This window comes from Arctopsyche grandis, chromosome 7, assembly GCF_051622035.1.
Source record: "Arctopsyche grandis isolate Sample6627 chromosome 7, ASM5162203v2, whole genome shotgun sequence".
In the NCBI taxonomy this organism is placed as follows: Eukaryota; Metazoa; Arthropoda; class Insecta; order Trichoptera; family Hydropsychidae; genus Arctopsyche; species Arctopsyche grandis.
This window is the reverse complement of record NC_135361.1, coordinates 18,843,690-18,863,728: the sequence shown is the minus strand read 5'-3', so window position 1 is coordinate 18,863,728 and position 20,039 is coordinate 18,843,690. Positions and strand designations below refer to the sequence as shown.

Here is a 20,039-nt window from a genome sequence, read left to right as displayed (position 1 = left end):
CAAAGATGCGTGGCGCCCACATGGACGACGCCGCCCACCGCGCGCGTCCCTTGCCGACCGACGAAAAGTGCGTCCCTGTGGGCGCCAATGTGATACGAATTCCGAGTTGTCGTGGGTGTCGGAGCACTTCGATTGACCCAATACCAAATATGGTCTCGGACAGTGCTTGTCCTTATGTGCAGCAAATGCGCAATGCGATGTGAATGCTGCACCGATGATTTCTTGACAAATGCAACAATATGATGCAGTTACACAACCTTCATTCCATCCGACTCATTGCCGATTTGATCAGCCTTTCCCTTGCGAAAGTTTTAACCTTGCACTTTCTTAAACTCTACCTTTTATGTGTACTTCGTTTTTCACAACTGTTTGCCCCATAGCTTGAAGTAAAAGATCTTCGATCAATGTGTTTTGCCAATTGTGACGTATGGATGCTAAATTTGGGCATTGAATGCATATATGTATAAAGTTAGAGGTAATGCACTCAAAGGAGTATGAAACTTTGAAAGCTCGGCAAAACGAGAAAATACGAGGAAAAATAATACGTGGGTGAGAAGTTCGGTTCGGCGAAAAAACCTTTACAGCAAAAACATTTACAACACAATCTACCCGATTGGCGGTTCACGGATAAAATGTTCACACAAATTAACGCTCACGCGTTAAAATGAAATCCCACAAATCATTTTCGTGAAAAAATTTTCACCCACAAAACGTGTGAACGGGTTGTCTGTGAAAATTTTCTTCATGAACGTTACATCATGTGAATATTTTATCTGTGAACGTTTTGACGCGTGAATCTTTTATCAGGTACATTGTGTTGACGAGCTCTTGCCCGTGAACGTTATTTCATGATAACGGGGATATAATGGAGATACTAAAGATATTGAAATGGCAATGAGCGGGTCACTTATACAGAAGAATGGACGAAAGAAGTGTTTGAATGGTAGCCGAGAGAATGTAAATGTGCAACGAAGGCCACTAGGGAGACAGGTGGATGAATTAGAAAAAAAATGCAACGAGATGGATGAGAGTTTCTCAAAATAGAGACGAATGGAAGCGTGTTGGAGAGGTCTTCATCCAGCAATGGATGGAGAATGACTGTAAATTATGACGATTTCTTTAGAATAGGGACTGCAGATCGTTCATGACCAAATAATCGGAGTTGAGACGATGCTTTAGGTACAAAAAATGGTTTACTATTGTCAACCGTGCTTTTTCGCTCTCTTGCTTGTATACTAATGGAGCGTTCTATTGTTATTTGATGAGCATCCAATGCCGAGGATTTTTCATCACACATATAATTATTTTTAGGGTGTCAAATATATAGAGATGATTTATATATCAAAAAGTTGGTTATTGAAAAATAGTGAAAAAAATGTACATGCTTGACCTCTACATACTTGTACATGCTTGTCCTCTTTCTCAGAACAATCTCTAATAAAGTTGATTGCATAGGATTCGCACCCCTGGATCGCATCGGCGAATTTTGAACGTGTCCTGCATGCAGGAGTCTATTGTTCCCAGTTTTTGTAGCGAGCATCAAATTTTCGCGTCTGTCCCTCAAAGGGTACCGATTTGCAGCAATTTGTCAGTTCAGACGGGTGTTTTTTGCTCGTCTTTGAATTCCGAATCTTCGAATCGAACCACGACGAGTTCCACAGGGAATCTAGACAGCCTTGGAATTGAAAAGGCTCACCAATTCCGAGAAATTCCCCGTTCGGATCGTTTAGCGTGTAATAAATTAGTTGGACTTTGATTGGTTATCGCCGCAGTAATTGAATATGCAGTTATCACGGGTCACTTCGACAGATAATTCAATACTGTGTTCCATTTATATGTGCTTGCATACTTTCAATGGCGGCGATAAGTTTGATGTTTGTTTTGAGAAGGTCGCAGATTGAACTATGATAAAATTAAGGCGTGTTCACACGGTTCAATTGAATCTACAAGGCTATTTGGACGATTAACTATATATACTATAATAACTAGTGGGCAGAATCGTTTTGCTTGTGATTAATGTATGACAATTTTCTATCGTTCTTATAGCTTCTAGCAAAATTTGGATATTTATGTATATTGTATTTCAATTATATCCAGTCATAATTGTATATACCTTTTTCGATACCTTTACTCGTGTATACGATCTATCGACAGATAAAGATAGACCTGCCGATAAATTACCTGACTTGATTCTTGAAATATGTATGTATATTTGTAGTATGTATGTATACGTAGCTTTTAATACACTTATGCTAAAGCAACAACAATTTACTGTCATTAAATTTGATGAGTTTCCTTTCATATGGAGCAATAAGATTCAATTTTATTTTTGAAGTGAAGCTGTGTCTAAAAACTTTCCTATTGTACAGATTGGATGAAGGTGTATGTAAGTGTAGGTGTTCTGAGTTCAAGATGATATTTTACGAATGTGTTTATAGGGAGATAACAGTGAGGGTGCAGACACCCAGAGTGCTTTTTTTATAGATAGTTTGCACATAGAAATAAAACCGCTAGCATGTTTAATCTGTACCGTCGCGATCCTTCCCAAAACTCCCCTGGAACCCCTGGAGTGTTTTCGGTGATTTTTTATACTTATATATGAAGGTTTGACAGTGATCGATAAAGATTCCCAAATTTGAAGAAATGTAGGGGAAACTTGTCGAAATAATAAGATCTTACGAATTAACAATGAAATGAAGATACGCCTCTCACCACTGGGGTTCACGTACGCGTCCTGTGCCGCACTTATTTTATTTTATTTTTATTCAGTTAATCATGCACACTCGTCTAACATATTGCTCCAACGCGACGAGTGTGCTATACAGATTCAAATTTATTTATTAATTATTTAAACAGGTTTTGGTACACTCATTTATTAAACACAACATCTATGGTCAAACTATTAACAGCCACAGATACATCAATGGACAAATTTTATAATCAGCGAAAATCAACATGCTGAATCGCTTGAATTTGTGCGAAAGGGCTAGGACAGAAGTACCAATTTGTTGGCAACCGTTTTAATGAAATCAGATAAATTGGCAAACTCTGAGACGATCGACCTTGGAGTCACATATCCAAGGACTTGCCAGCAGCACACACCAAGGATAGAACCCGTGGCCACACAATTGAAAGCTTACATGTTAACCATTGATCTATGCTGCTGGTTATGAGTAAATTGAATAAAAAAGCAAATTAATGTTTACCATATTGAATACTGGTGAGGCATTACATATGCACTTGGATAGTGTCCTTCACTTTGATCTCAGTCGAATGCTTCGATGCCATGGACGCGTCCAGCTCTGCCTGTTTGTGCTGTATTGCAAGGCTTGACGGCAAACCGTTAATAAATATTCAATATCTAGCTTTATGTAAATCTAGTATAAAAAATCTCCACCGAATAAAATAAATACTTTATAAATCTAAAACAGTTGGAAGACAATATGGTCCCAAGCTTATTGTTTATATACCTTGACGACCGCTGCTGAAGACGATGTTATACCCGTTTATAATTCACTTGTTAGATGCTATCGTATGTAGCCGTATTTGTCTTTCGCGAGCGAATTCTACCCTTCGTCCTTTTTGTTGCATTTTTTCAGCGGGGATTTCGCACACAATCGCGCAATAAAAATACAATGGCGGTCGCCCTCTCCGGTAGATCTTGCGATTCTATAATTTCTCTTTGTTTTTTCCCGTTGTCCATCTTCGGACATAAATAACATATCAATGCGGTCCGCGCGCCGGGAACGGTAGGCTATCGCTTCTAATCTGTCAAACATTCCTACTTACATGGAACCTTACTCATGCTGAATTTATGGCCGCCATCTTACCGCATTTGTAAACAATGGGGGCGCGCAGCATTCGCGTGATCTTTCATCTGACCGTGCCGTCCTCGTCGGCCATATATGAAAAGTGAAGACATCCAAACAGATCTGCTCTTTCTCTTCGCACGGCGAGAGTTCGAATGTACGCATTCAACTCTTGGTATATGTACATAACCAAAATTATCAAATAATAAAAAATTTCGGGATAAGGAATTTTATTAATGCCTGCCACGGGAGCATTGTGAATACCAAGAAATGTTGCACGAACAATAAAATTTAATTCGTAAATATTAAAGATCTACAAATACAAGTAAATCTGGAACAAGTAACTCGAGACCCAAAAGCTACACGACTTTAAGAATAACTACTCAGTGTTAAGTATATTATGGGTACCTAGATACTGTTGTACGTGTAGTTTTATTTAGCGATTAAGTTTGAAATTTTTGCAATACACGTGTTGAATTCCCTTTTTTTAAATCTCAAATCATGTGTGATTCGAAGCTACATATTACATACAAAAAGTGTAATGTAATGCGCTTACAAACAAGCATCTCAATATTCATACGCGGTTGAGATTCGCGAAGAGCTACGTCTGGACAGTATTACTACACGGATGTGAGACGTGGACTCTGAAAACCAAGATGATCAGCCGCATTGAAGCTTTTGAGATGTGGGTCTATAGGCGTATGCTGAAGATTCCGTGGACCAAAAAGATATCAAACGAAGCTGTCCTCGGCATGATGGGGAGAGGCAGGGAACTTGTTTCTGTCATCAAGCGGAGAAATATGGAGTACCTCGGACACATGATACGGGGTCCAAAATACGAATTTCTCCGTTTGATGACCATGGGGAAAATAGAAGGAAAAAAATGGATTGGCAGGAAAAAGTTATCTTGGCTTCGAAACATGCGCATGTGGACCGATATGAGCGCCGAAGAGCTGTTCCGAGCCGCTGAAGACCGATGCGGATATATTCAAATAATTGACGAGGTGGTCGCCAACGTCCGGATGCGGACAAGGCATTAACAAGAAGAAGAATGTAGATAAGTTAAATTTCGATTCGTAAGCTTTTAAACTCGGTATAAGAAAATTTATTACAACAATATTTATTTATTTTATGTTTTATTCAATCAATCATGCACACTTGTCTTACAGATCGCTCCAATGCGACGAGTGTACTATACAGATCTAGAAATATCTGTTTCTAATACAAAATTATTTTATATTAAACACGACATTTATGGTCAAATATTGTTCAGAAGCATTATATAATATAACATGTACAAAAGCAAATACGATCAACATCCACAGAGACATATGTATGTACATATATGGAGAAATTTGCAGCATTTATAAAAACCAGCAAAAAATCGAGATGCTGAATAGCTCAAAGTTTTGCGACAGTTATTCAGCATCTCGTTTCAATGAAAATCAGAAAAATTAGCAAACTCTGATAGGAAACGATGACCTGGAGTTGCAAACCAAGGTCTGGTCAGCAGCAACCAGTGGGACTCGAACCCGTGACCACTTTGTTCGAAAGCATTATATGCTAACCATGATGCTGGTTTGAATTGCAATTGCATATGAATGAATGTACATAATATATGTATGTAGTTGTATATGAATTGCAATCAAAGGAAGGACATATATAAAATTGCTAGCTACTTACATATGGTACAGAATCTATGTGATATTGCTAGCTGTGTGATTTTTATATGTATGTAGATTAAGATTTGATTTTTATTGAAAATTTAATAGGGGTTGATGCAGCACTTGCAATAATATCAACTGTTAAGTGCTACCTACATACATATGTATGTATGTATGTACATTTTTGTCGAGAGGACTTTCAAAGGTCACGATCTTCTCCTTTAGCTGAATCTGGTCAATGTCGACTTGCACCCGAGCTTATCAACAGTCGTTATCTAGCGTCGGTGCAATATATTTAACACCTGTCTCCGATGTGTTTAAACCTGTCTTGACGACTGTTTTACAACACTCGATAACGGGCGCAGGACATAAACAGTTTCGTAATTGGGTTTCCACTATGCATTTACATACAGATAGTTGAATTGTCGTATTTACTGCTGGTAGTCCGTGTTCTGTGCTACTACATAAAACAGCTAAAGGCGAGGGCATTTAATTCATGGAAAATTTGTCAGGAGGACCTCTACTTTATTCTATTAGTGCAGTCATGTCTGAACTGACCGAAAGCAGCTGCTAGAAGAAGAATTGACGCTTTTCAGATGTCGTGTTGGAGGCGGATGCATAGAATCCCATGGACCGATATGCGTACGAATTCTTGAGCTATTGAACCATTTTGAGAAAATCATCTTGAACCATTCTTGAGAAAATCATCTTGAAGCACAAATCAAGATTAAGGACAGACTTTCTACGATCTGCCTGAGAAGCATTCTCCAGTTTTTCGGTCACAGAGCACGAAGAGGAGAGGAGAACCCGGAAAAGCTGATTGTGGTCGGTAATGTGGAGGAAAGAAGAGGAAGAGGTAGATCCTCAATACGCTGGACCGAGAGCCTTCCGTGTGGCCCAATCTAGAAATAAATGGAAACTGCTGATCAGACAGAAAACTTCTCCATAATCACGATCCTCAGGAATGAGGCACACGACTATTACTGATCGTTTCCTATGCTTCTAACCAATTGCTATGTATTGTTTTGTTCTTATGTGAATGATTCAGCTATCCATTGCATTGCACCTTATGTAAATGGCTATTAAAAAGGATCGAAGTTCAAAAACGACACGATAACCATTTTGTGCCATATTGGGTCTCGGCGAGCTCTTGACCCCGCAGGTCGCAGCTTTCGCGAGGGTGCATCTCGCCGAAATGCGCTTTTCTTCGAGCTGTGGCTTATGCATCGTCGTCGTGCAGTGAGTGCAACGCCGACAAAAGGACGAAAGTGCATTCCGAAGGATTTGTTCGCCGCCTTGTTTTGCGATCTTATCCAGGACGCCGTATCTCATCGGCGCGTCTCACAATGGGAGGAGTTTCCCCGTTCATCGTCACGTCGATTCACCCGATCGCTTTTCAAGACGCTCGTAATAATCCTTTCGATATGAAGTGTTCGTGTTGTGTCTTTTTTTTGTCTCTGTGTTTTCTCTTTACGGATACCGAATGTTTCGAAGCACTCGAATGCGACGAAAGGCGTGAAGTGTTGTAGGAATTATGGTCGGTTGCGGTGGGCACTCGAGCGCAAGTTGTTTGCTGTGAGAGTCGTTCAGAAACAATACCGACGCTTGTCTGTGTAAAAGAGGGTTAAATATGGTGATGATATAGTTTTTGTTATTTTTTATTGTTCAAATCTTGGGTTGTTCAAATGAAAACCGTGGATCGAATCTCTGGACTTGCATGGATTTGTATCTGAGAATTGAGTTGTTATATTTGAAAAGGGCGGAAGCCCAATTTTCAGTTCCAAAAACACTATTTCTGTTTGATTTAATTCACAAATTGTTTATTTTAATTGAATATGTCCAGAATCTCGAAAAAGCAGAATAAACGTATTACAGGCCACAACTACTTTTAAATATTGTTAAACCCAAATATTATAGTTAATATTTTGGTTTAACAATATAGTGGATTTATGCCCCTTTCAAATATAACGACTCAATTAATGGAACATGACTAAATTCTAAAACGGTGACTAAAATGTAGTTAAATCACACTTTGACATGTAGATTATCAATCCGCCAGTGACTATAAATGTACCATTTTATACTTTGTATGTAAATTTACATATGTATGTAGTGCCAGAAGAAAAATAGCTTCAATGTGTTTTGCTAGTGATGACGTATGGTTGTGAAACTTGGACATTGATCGCCAAGATACTACACAAAGTCCAATGCAAAGTAGTATGAGACACTGTATGCTTGGCATAACGAGGAAAAACAGGAAGCAGAATACGTGGGTGAGAAGTATGACAAGGGTAGTGGATATAGTGGATAGAGTGAAGAGACTGAAATGGCAATGGGTGGGCCATGTGGTTAGAAGAATGGGCGTAAGGTGGACGAAAGAAGTGCTAGAATGGTACCAGAGAGAATGTAAAGGGGTAAAAGAAAGACCGCAGGGAAGATGGGTAGACCAAATTAGGAAAATGTGTGGGGTGAAAGTTGCGCAAAACAGAGACGAATGACAGCGTGTTGGAGAAGCCTTCATCTGACAGTGAATGGTGAATGGCTGTTAATGATGATAATAGGTATGTACATAGTGTTAGAATGTTTATATAGTCTCAAAATCCGAAGAACAAACGTTTTCTAGGAATATTACATATTCTAATAATTGTTCCTAGCTGGATATTTGACACTAAGAAATTAAATATTATATATATATATATATATATATATATATATATATATATATATATATATATATATATCGTTGCTACTCAAAAGAAAATCATTCGATGAAAATAAATTACTTGCCCAGATTTCGTATGACACGCTGTATCATATGTAAGTACATACATACTACTTAGTTACTGCAAAATTGGTCACCGATTGGTCAAAAGGTGTGATAAATATAAAGCATGACTACAAGTCTATTTTGTTTAAATGCATTGCACTTGTCCATTTGATTGTATCTTAAGATCAATTTATTGAATTAATACACAGAATACATGGCATATTTTACTTATTTTATTTTAGGTTTTTCTCATCACAAATATACACTCTGTCGACTTTTCCAAATTTCAATGAGCCTTTATTTATTATTTGTAACATAACATATGTACGTATGTATATTGATTTTATATATGTAATTATAACCACACAAAACGGATGTAAGCATTTTCTGACCTAACCTAAACTGAAACCAATTTATAATGCAAATATTTATAAATATTCATCCCTAGATTCTGTGATATGAAATTTAACAAATGTACAGTAAATTGCAACATTCAAAAGCATCAATGAACTCATATCAATAATGTATGAATAAATACCTTGGTTTTCATCACGTCTTGTACATGTCTCAATAAACATTAGATACATGTATAGGATGTAGCGATTTTATTCGGTGAATTTGTCCAACGATAATTTGCCTCTGAAGCAATTTGCCGACGAAGATTACATATATTGTGAGACATTTGAATGTACGCGTAGTTTGCTTGAATAGCGAAGAATTTTCATTGAATATCAAATGTATAAATGTTCGCTTGAACGTCCCTCATGATTCCCAAAGGGGATGTATAAAGATAAAGTTAAGTGACCGTTTACATCGCCGCCACTCGTGCTCGAGTATTTTTAAGTGTCGGACACTTTTTAAATGACCTGGGTTTATTTTCTTTTTTGATTTAGAAGTTTAAGTTTACGCTAGAGCTCGCGAGTTCGCATCAGTTAGGAAGCGTGCCAAAATCTCAAATAAATAATGCATCATCGGCTCACTAGTGACTCACATGGTTCAAAATAATTGAGAGACAATATGGTGATGTGAGAGGCGTTTGCGCAATATAAACGGTGTGTAGAAATACTCTCAGGTCGATAGAAAAATACTTGTAAATCGATATGTATATGTATATACTGGAATTTGGATCTGTTAACATTTCATAAAGTGAGAAATCATATAAATGTTTTTTTTTTAGTTCAATTAGCGGTATTAAAAGTAATCATTTTTTACAAAAAACATTTGACTGAATATTTTGTATTTGAATTGCCTATAACGTATTTGTTAGTTATGTTGATGTCTCATTCGACAAAATTTCAACAACCTATTTAAGGGTGAAAACACACTGAGTGGTATGGGACGTCATGCGTACTTGACTTCCGTACTTGACGCTGTGACCGTAAACAGTGGGTTTTCCCGAAACCAACTTCGGGTGTACTTGCATGTGCAGAATGCGCATGTTTGAGACAAGTTTTTCCTACATTTCTTCAAATATGAGATGCACCGTTATCGATCACTGTCAAAAATGGATAAAATATCACTGAAAACACTCCAGGGGACTGTGTACCATGTATATGGGCTAGGGGTGCTGTATATATGTATGTATATTGTATGCTATAAAAGTATCTAAAAAAAAACACGTACCACTCAGTGTGTTTTCGCCCTAATGCTGTTCCTCTAACCAAAATCTATGTATGTGACATTATAGACTTAGAACTTAAGAAGAATAGTCAAACAAAACCTTGTAAAAAGCAGGGCTGTGGAGTCGGTTAAAAATTTACCGACTCCGACTCCAACTTGAACGATTTTAGTAATATTGACTTTTTTGCCAACGTATAAAATAAATAGTGAGTGCATTCATTAATAGTATGTATCTAAATGTGTATGAATTTCAAATAAATTAATGAGAAAAATGGGAATAAAAAAAAAGTATGAGATAGAGGAAACAATAGATTTTGTACACAACACATCGAAATACGTGCAATTCAACGATTTTATTTATAATGAAATTTAAATTCATAATTTTTATCAAGAAATTATTAAATTTAAATTCATGATTTTTAAAAAGAAATAATTAAATTTAAATTCATTAATGGATTTACTACAATACAATTGGAGACTCAAGTTGACACATACTATAATAATATTAATTAAAGAAAGTAAAAAAGGAGTCGGAGTCGGTTGATTTTTTAAGACTCCGATTCCACAGCCCTGCAAAAAAGGACTTTTATCTCATATATTCCGATGTAGTGATGTTTAACCTGTTTGATTTCAGAATTGTGTCAATTCTGATTCATCCTTGTCAGATATATCGACGTTTTCCATCTATAAAAGTAACAAATGGTCACTACATTACTGAAGTGATAATTATTGTGTAAGTTCATGCTATGGGTAACTTTGAATACTTATGACTTTTGCATTTTAAATTACAATACGAGTTTTTCTTTCGTGAATCTTATGGCAAAAACACACTGAAAAGTGCGGCATGGGACGTGTTCGTGATTTCCAACTGTGATAGGCGTATCTTCATGTCATTGTAAATTCGTACGATCTTATTATTAAGTTTTTCCTATAATATCAATACAAGGATAAAATATCACCGCAAGCACTCTAGAGTGTGAGTTTCGCTCTTCTTTATTTTTGCGTGTGCAAAACTATCTAAAAAACTTGTCGGTAAAACTCTATGTGTCTGCAACTTTATCCTGTACATCTAGCCGTGTGAAACAAAACAGCTTGACAATTTGAAACATGTTGACGTTGCATATTTTACTGTCGCTTTTTCCAATTGCAATTTTCATATTTAAAATATTTTTCCACGCGGTTTTCCGGCTTTGATTCGCGTACATTAAAAATTAGCACTTTGCGAATTCGAATGTCGGCAAACAGGAAGTTGACCATTAGAGCCATTCGTTCGCCGTCGTTGTCGTCGTCGCCAAAATTCGAAGTTAACCAATGATGACACTACGAATAAATACACAATCATTGCACAATCGAACGTGTGAACGAATTTGCACAGTGAACATTCAAATGGCATGTGAGCCTATAATTTATGTAATTGCTATAAACATTCATTTCCTTCACACTTTTCGGCAAACGCTATATTTACATGAATACAAATGTATCGGGTGACCAAAGACTCACCATAAACTAAAAAAATTAGTTAGGTTTTGTTGCTGCCAAACTATTAAAAAAAAAAAAAAATTGATTAGATTTACATATATCTATGCGGGAAGATACATATATGTAATTATTAGTATTAAATATATCAAGTGGAATTTAAGCGTGGCATACACAATCGCTGAAGTGCATATCTGTTTAAAAATATCTAGTCTAATATATAATTTCGAAAGAGACTTTGTATGTATGTTTGTTTGTTTATTTCGTGGAATCCGTGACGTTCAATTTAGTATAAAAACAAATCAATATTCAAATAAATTTAAATAAAATAAAACTATTCAAATATAAATTTAATAAAATGTTTACTATTAAGATTGGCCATGTTTAAGCGGTTTATATTACAAATGCCGAGCGAAGCCGGGTAAAAACACTAGTATATTATACAGTCCAAATGTTCAATTCACAGATTACCTAAACACAACCTGCTTTAGGTCATCGGCTTTAGAGAGTCTTTAATTAATATTATGTATTAGATGTATTATGAACATTTATAAGGATTGTAAATAGGTTTTTGAGCTCTTTTTCCTATTATGCTGTAGATTAACATTATAATAATATAATACTGTGATTACTAACCAAATTAAATTAAATTGTAAAATAGAAAATGATCAGTAGATCAGTAGCTATTAAAATAGATATAAGATGTATTGTGAACATAATTTCGTAATAATAAAAAGCATTTAAAAAAAAAAAATGTTCAATTATGTTCATGAGTATACTAAGGCGAAAATACCGTAATCGAATCGTAATGAATCGTACACCATGCACGTCCTCGTAGTTTCCAGCTGGGGAGGGCGTTCCTTCAGATCATTGTTAATGCGTACGATCTTATTATTTCAACAAGTTTCCCCTTTATTTCTTCAAATATGGGTCTTTAAATATGCGTTTTCGATCACTATCAATACAAGGAAAATATATCACCGAAGACAATCCACAAATACTTGTGCCACGTACGATTATGTGTGTCTGTACCCCAATTCTTTCATATCTGGCCAACTATATTGTAGATAAAATAACAAATTAACAAACGAAATAATTTTTTTATCCAAAAATTTAAGTATTCTCAATCTTTTGCCCCATCCTCTATGTATGTGTGTCTACCCTGTGTTATATATATTTTGAATTCATTCAGATATGTGATTTGTGTTGCAATTCTTGGGATGGTATAGATTTATCTTCGCGTTTGGAGGTCATCGATTGCGATGATGGTTATTTTTTCATAATAAATAATGGTTTAAAATTTATTACGGTCGATTTAATTTCATCTGTTGAATAGTCGGCGAACTTTTTTAGTCACCTAAACATTTATGCGTGTTTCTGATCTTTTGTCGGACAAAGGGTTCGCTTGTGTCGGTTCGAGCCGTTTTTAGAGTTTAATGGGTCGCGTCCGTTTTATGGTTGGTCTCTAGCTGCTGGCTCAGGCGCGAAGGAGTTATTTTAGCTCCGGTGTCGCATCTGGCGGATATATCTGCTTTTTTTGAGCCGCCCTTGGTGTATGGTGGTCGTCGTATTCTTCGTCGGAAGACATTCGGCAGCTGCCCTCGTTAGCCAGACGACCTCGTTGAAAGACGAATGGTTCCTCTTGAGGACACGACACTAACCCCCTCTAATAAAACGAGCCGTATGTGGATCGACACGTGCACAATTACTCGCCACTTCCGTAAGGAACTATTCAATTATTCTATTGATAGATTTTCTTAAACACTTAATCACCAATGTGATCGTCCGATTCCGTAAATATGTACGTGGAGACATTGTGTGTGGACTTTGAGCCTTTCGTACCTGCTATACCTACATGTTATAGTCGAAGTGTATTTTCAATTGTAATACATTCCAACGGGCGTTTTAGGTCATTCATATTCGAATACAATTCAATTAGTAAATTATATCTCTACAATCGCAAATACACTTTCAACAATGTGAGACAGTTGTAATATAGCAGTTGGGTTTTTACAGTTCTGATGTTATTATGAATGCTTTAGAATTCAAAAATGCGTTAATATTTGCTAGATATTACGAATAAATGTAATGAGTACCGTATTAAGATAGCTTTCAGGATGTGTTCAACACAAAAATGTGACTTTCCAACTCAATTTACTAGTCGAATGACGTTTTCATGAAACCTAACAACTCCATCTTACCTGGTACCAACTTATAGTTGAACTGTATTTTCAGTTGTAATATGTTTTGACCAGTGGGAATGTAATTCGCCATATGAATCAACTTAGTGGGTTAGACGGAATATATTCCAACTGGAAATACATTTCAATTATGACGACATTTAGTACCAGGTTAGATGAAAGATATTCCAAATAGTAAAAATATATTACAACTGAAAGATACACTTCAACTGTACAGAATGTAGGTAATTACATATATTTAGGGCAAATTATAGATATGTCCTGTAGCATATGAAATTATAATGGAGTGTATTTGGGCGAATGAACGCCGTTTTTAAATAAAAAAATGCCACTTTGACTGAAAAAAAAAAGGATCTTTGATTAATATTTTCAATATGTAAGGATGTGAAACTTATGTAGGTATTGAACGCCAAAATATTATACAAAGTCCGATTTTCTCAAAGAAGTATGGAACGATCTATGCTCGATATAACGAGCAGAGATAGGAAACCGAATACGTGGGTCGCAAATATGACAAGTATAATTGATATGGTGGAGAGAGTGGAGAGATTGAAATGGCAATGGAAGGATCACGTAGCTAGAAGAATGGACGAAAATTTGATAAATGAAGTGCTAGAATAGTACCCGATAGAATGTAAAAAAGTGAAAAGAAGGCCGAGGCAAGATGAGTGGATGAAATTAGAAAATTGTGTGGGATGAGATGAATGAGAGTTGCACAAAACAGAGACGAATGGAAGCGTATTGGGCTGATTAACCTAATGTGTAGGTACGTACACGTAGCATTCAATTCATTCAAATGCCCACACGTTACAAAAATATATTTTTTATATAAATATGTACATATGTATGTATACTCTGATTCATTTAGAAATTTCATTGCGATATGTGTAGTTTTTTTGAGTTATAAGAATTGCTCACATAATCGGTATGTTCATTCGTAATTCTGTTTTAATGTTTTTTCTGACTATTTAATGAGTATGATACACTGAATTCAAGATAAAATATTACGTAAGTTGCGTTTATTACGGTGATAAGAATTATTCTCATATACATACATGCAGATAGCTGAATTACCTGGTAAATAATGAGTACAAGATAAACATTAGTTTTCAGTGTATTCAAGAAGAGCGCGGATATCGAAATCCTTTTATTGTGCGACTTCTTAAGATAGAGACTGCTTTTATAATTACGCTCTTATCCGGCGTAACATACTCTCGTGTCATCGTCATATGTAATCAGTGGAAATATGTCTCCACGTGTTCCGACCGATATACATAAATAATTGTAAATGAATTTCAACGCTGAGTAACGGATTAAATTTAAAATTTGTATGGTATTAGACGCGTCGGAATACGGCCATAATCCAATATATTATATCGCCGGCGCGAGTTTTGGAATTAATTGCACTTTTCCGTCAACTGATTCATTGCCACTTCGAAAATAACATGGGCCGAAAGCGTCGTGCGCTAAAAGAGTTAAGATTAGTGGATGGCGATACTCACTTAACCCTATAATGACCGCTCGTTATATTATAATATATGCATTTATTTTGTGCTCGGTTCTCCGGTATAACTGCGCCCTTAGTATGATGTAATAATAGCGCTACGTTTATGAAACATATATTGATTCAAAAAATAGAGGTACAAAATTACACATTTTATTTAGCTTGTACAAAGAAATTGATTTTCGTGGAAAAATAATTAAATGCATTTAATTTGAATAATGTGATCAAGAGTTAATTTTAAAAATGAAATCCTTGAGGGACTGGGAAAGGTTGATTCAACACAATCAACCACAATTTATGTCAGAAGAACCACTTTTTATGCGAAATATAAATTAAATTCTGCGAAACGGCTTGCTCATTACTATTATTATGCATCATATGAGTGCATCATTTACTTTTTTTTTTATCATATGCTTCCAAATATCACGAAATGTTTATTTGTGCATCGTTCAATGTGCATGCGAGTAAAAGCACCAAAACAGAAGCCAGTTTCTTTACGAATTTCTTGGTAATATGTATATATGGCCACCGGTTAAAAAGCGGTTCGTTTGAAATAAATCATCGCGAGTTGTTTTTTTTTTTTTAGGAAGTAGGTGTAAACAAGATAAAAAACTCAAGCTACAATTTTTAATGCTTCTATGTATAAAAGGGGTGTTATTTTTTGTACGGTTGTAAAAATACGCGTCGTATGATTTTTAAGTTGAAATAATAAATGAAGACATTGTCGACTCTGTAAATTGATGACGTGCGGTCATGTATTGTGAGGGAGCTATTGCAATACAAAAATAATAACAACAATTATCCGCTGTAAATGTCTGGTTTTGTTATCTTTAAACATATTGCACGCATGTGTTAAAACCCCCAGCTTTTACCAATTAGTCTGCAATGCAACCCCTCAGTTTGGAATTTAACCGAAGTGAAATAAGTCGGAATGAGAGAAAATTTATGCTGGAAACTTTGAAACCGACCCTAGCTGCGTCTGCATCGGGCTCATGCGATGATTGAGTTGTAATTTATTTGAATTAAAAACAATCATTATATTAGTGATAGAGATCGCGTAACTTAATGGGTCATTTATTATGTACATACGATATTCGTTAATTTTTTTTCATAATTATTTTTTATGTTCTTTATTTAATAACGATTGTACAACTTGTTTAGCTGAGTGTGTTAATTTTTTGTATTAAATAAACAATCGCCAAATAAACATCAGAGAAAGACAGTGCTATACAAAATGGCTGTCGTTAGAAAAGGAGGTGAAATACTTCTTTATAAGGACATCCGACATTTTATTGAGCTTTGAAATGACTGTATTACATTAAAATATACATTTCTTTAGTATCTACATATATGTACATACATATGTACATATTATACTTATCTTACTATACATATGTACACCTGATGCACATATTAGTCTGTTAAGCAGATATATAAACACGCATGTACATATGTACAATAAATAAAAGGATTTATAGTAATATTTAATGTTTTATGAAAACATATTTAACGATTCGTCGTTTAATGTTTCTAAATTGAGGTATCTCCTGGAATATATCAAAATATTTTACATTATAGAATTTAATAATAGACATATATACTTATGTATGTGTTTAATGTATTAAGTACGAGTAAATTTCATTGGAATATTAGAAATACTTTGTTATAATTCTAATTATTATTTTATTTTTGCAGGCTTGCGCCCCGCGCTATGTATCGTTTGCGACGAAAGACCGAAGAGATCCCGTGGGAACGTGCTATGTTGCAAAAAATGGTTTCAGCGAAATATTCGAATACGCTCCTTGCAGGACACGTAAGTGAAAATTTCCATTTACCTTTTTAAATTATGTCAACGAGTCACTTTCTTGAAGGATTTTCCTTATAAAAAATGTGAAAGTATATGTATGTACTTTTGCGGTGTAAAAAATCGCAACATATTCATAATACATCAGATTGGTTTGTGATTGTTTTTCAATTTATATTTCCCCATGATGTCATTACAGGTTTGCTCCTGAGCAACATTTACGGTATTAAACTTTTACATACATAAATTTATAGATTATATATTTTTAAATCACATTCAAGTAGTGGTGACATTGTAAGTAAGAAAGTTTTTGCCAGTTTGACGAGGAACCGTTTCATCCGTGAAATCAGATAAATTGGCAAAATCTGATAGGAAACGATCGATTTGGAATTACAAACGTCCAAATCTGACCAGCAGCATTACAGATTACACTCGGAAGAATTTTTTTCAATCGGGCTAACATTATCCCAACCACCGAGCTATGCTGACGAAATCTTTACTTAAAAACAAAATAACATTATGTTATTACTACTTCTCTTCATGATAATTGCAAAATAACAATATAATGTTTTATCAGTGATCAATGCAAGACAGCAAAAAAGCTTGTAAAAACATGTTTTTTCTAAGAAATTAACAATGGTGTCCTAACGATTAACTTATCTCTGATTATTACTGATATAAAGTTCTCGTGTTTTTATATGTATTTTCGCCTATTTGAATTTAATATTGCCGCAAAATTGGATCGAATAGATTTTTTTTATATTAAAATATATTACTACATTTATTTATATATATTACTACATATAGTGTATTATATATATATATATATATATATATATATATATATATATATATATATATATATATATATATATATATATATATTACTACATTTTTTATATTAAAATATATTATTATTACTTTATATTTATTGTAAAATTATTATGTTTCAGGAAATTGGGGCTATCATAGACAAGGATCGTGTCAGGCCGGCTTGGGAGCTGCCATATCTAAGGTATAAATAATTACATTACATATAAATATATAAATATAAATTCTAAAGGGCTATCCTGGTGTTCGAACGTGACTTTCACACTTATTTTCCACATAAATATTTTTATTGGAAGATGTGTTTTTTTTATCGTGTATAATGTAAACATATATTATGTATTTTTTTTATTTCATCTGCTTGAATTTCAAAGCAAACAAATTTCCTCTTTTTTACCTCGTTTCTTTGAGTTAATCACAGACCCTTGTTATTTACTGACGGCGACCGGTTGTTAGACCCTTGAAAATTGTTGTTGATTGCAAAAAATTATAGCTTAGGGATGAATCGTAATTTTTGTATACAAATACGAATCAGAATTCGCATGAAGAAGTCTAATTCAATATTTGATTCCTCTTGATGACAAAATTATAGAATAGACGTTTGTTTTCGAAAACATGATTAATATTCCTAACATTTATTTTGACTTTGTTCAATATTTCAATGGTATTTAAATATGTAGAATTCCGATCACGTTTTCAAAGTCTCAGGTATATTAGTTTTTTTTTCGTCATCCAATAGGATCTCTTATAATAAGACAGAGATTGCGTGACGAGTGTTTTTATACACAAAGAGGATACCGAACACGTGTTTAGGGTGTCCCGGCTTACACCTGTTGATACGAATCGTTTCGGTGGAAATAATCAGGAATCCTGACGTTGAAGACTGTGCGTGACTGATGCGCGTTTTCTGCCCTTCGAAATTTTTCCTAAATTAATTGTTGGGCACTCCTGCCGAAGCGGGAGAGAGTAAACTGGTCGTTTTTTTTTATTTATTTTTCCATTGCCCTTGACAAACTGTTTAATATTTAACGAGGTATTATATGGGCAGGACGATAGCGGTGGCCACTACCGGCAGATCCTCAGGATAAGAGAGCCTCGTATCTTTCGATCGAACAATCGAATCTACACTTTCTCACGAATCTTTTCTCCATTTACAATTGAATAAAGAATTAAAGCGAGTGTTGGCTAATAAGACGTGTCAATTTGATTGATGACGCCATTTGGCGATGGTAGACTCGCGACGTAATGGCGCATAAGTGGCCGAACCCATTCCAATTGTGCCAACCTATTGTCGAATAATGGAGGATATAATACACCTGATCGAATTTGGTTCCGGCTACTTCAATATTTAAAAGATTACTGTATGCCTTATCATCAGTCTATCCAGTAGAACATTCACGACCTGAATATGAAGAGAGTGGAAATTTTCCGATTAACTGCTGATTATAAACTTTTGTTGCCAATCTTCTGGGTGACTCCCATTTTATCGGTCGCCATTCAATTTCTGTCTCAATACATCGGTGTATATGTTACAGTCGACGTGTATCTTCAGTTGTAATATATACCAACTGGCATTTTAGGTCATTCATATTCGAATACATATCAACTAGTAAATTATATATCTACAAGCGCAAATACACATTCAACAATGTGCGCCAGTTGTTTGTAATACTATAACAGTTGAGTTTTGACAGCTCTGATGTTTTTACGAATGCTTTAGAATTCAATAATGCGTTAATATTTGTTACATATTCAATTACTCTATTGATAGATTTTCTTAAACACTCAATCACCAATGTGATCGTCCAATTCAGTATATACGTGGAGACATTGTGTGTGAACTTTGAGCCTTTCGTACTTGCTATACCGACATATATGTTATAGTCGAAGTGTATTTTCTATTGTAATACATTCCAACGGGCGTTTTACGTCATTCATATTCGAATACAATTCAACTAGTAAATTATATCTCTAGAAGCGCAAATACACTTTCAACAATGTGCGACAGTTGTAATATAGCAGTTGAGTTTTTACAGTTCTGATTTTATTGTGAATGCTTTAGAATTCAATAATGCGTTAATATTTGCTAGGTATTACGAATAAAGGTAACGAGTATCGTATTACGATAGCTTTAAAGTGTTCAAAAAAAAAAATGTGACCTTCCAACTCAATTTACTAGTCGAGTGACGTTTTCATGAAAACTTAACCTCTCCATTTAAACCTGGTACCGACTTATAGTTGAACTGTATTTTCAGTTGTAATATATTTTGACCAGTTGGAGTGTAATTCGCCATATGAATCGAATTAAACTGGGTTAGACGGATTGCATTTCAACTAGTCAAAATATATTACAACTGAAAATACAC

The 20,039-nt window shown here is 35.0% G+C and overlaps 2 protein-coding genes across 3 annotated transcripts in view; both read left to right on the top strand.

Annotated features, from left to right (window-relative positions):
* The window catches only part of if (integrin subunit alpha inflated), a 99,847-nt gene that overhangs the window by 63,952 nt on the left and 15,856 nt on the right, over nucleotides 1-20,039 (top strand). For both annotated transcript variants that reach the window (XM_077434941.1, XM_077434940.1), the window contains exons 5-6: nucleotides 16,737-16,854; nucleotides 17,799-17,860. In XM_077434941.1, coding sequence (XP_077291067.1) covers nucleotides 16,737-16,854; nucleotides 17,799-17,860 — 180 coding nt within the window. The remainder of the gene's footprint in view (nucleotides 1-16,736; nucleotides 16,855-17,798; nucleotides 17,861-20,039) is intronic.
* LOC143914659 (uncharacterized) overlaps nucleotides 29-20,039 on the top strand; it is a 198,483-nt gene continuing 178,472 nt past the window's right edge. Inside the window, exon 1 of the mRNA XM_077434951.1 lies at nucleotides 29-7,936. Coding sequence (XP_077291077.1) covers nucleotides 4,466-4,849 — 384 coding nt within the window. The 5' untranslated portion in view covers nucleotides 29-4,465 and the 3' untranslated portion in view covers nucleotides 4,850-7,936. The remainder of the gene's footprint in view (nucleotides 7,937-20,039) is intronic.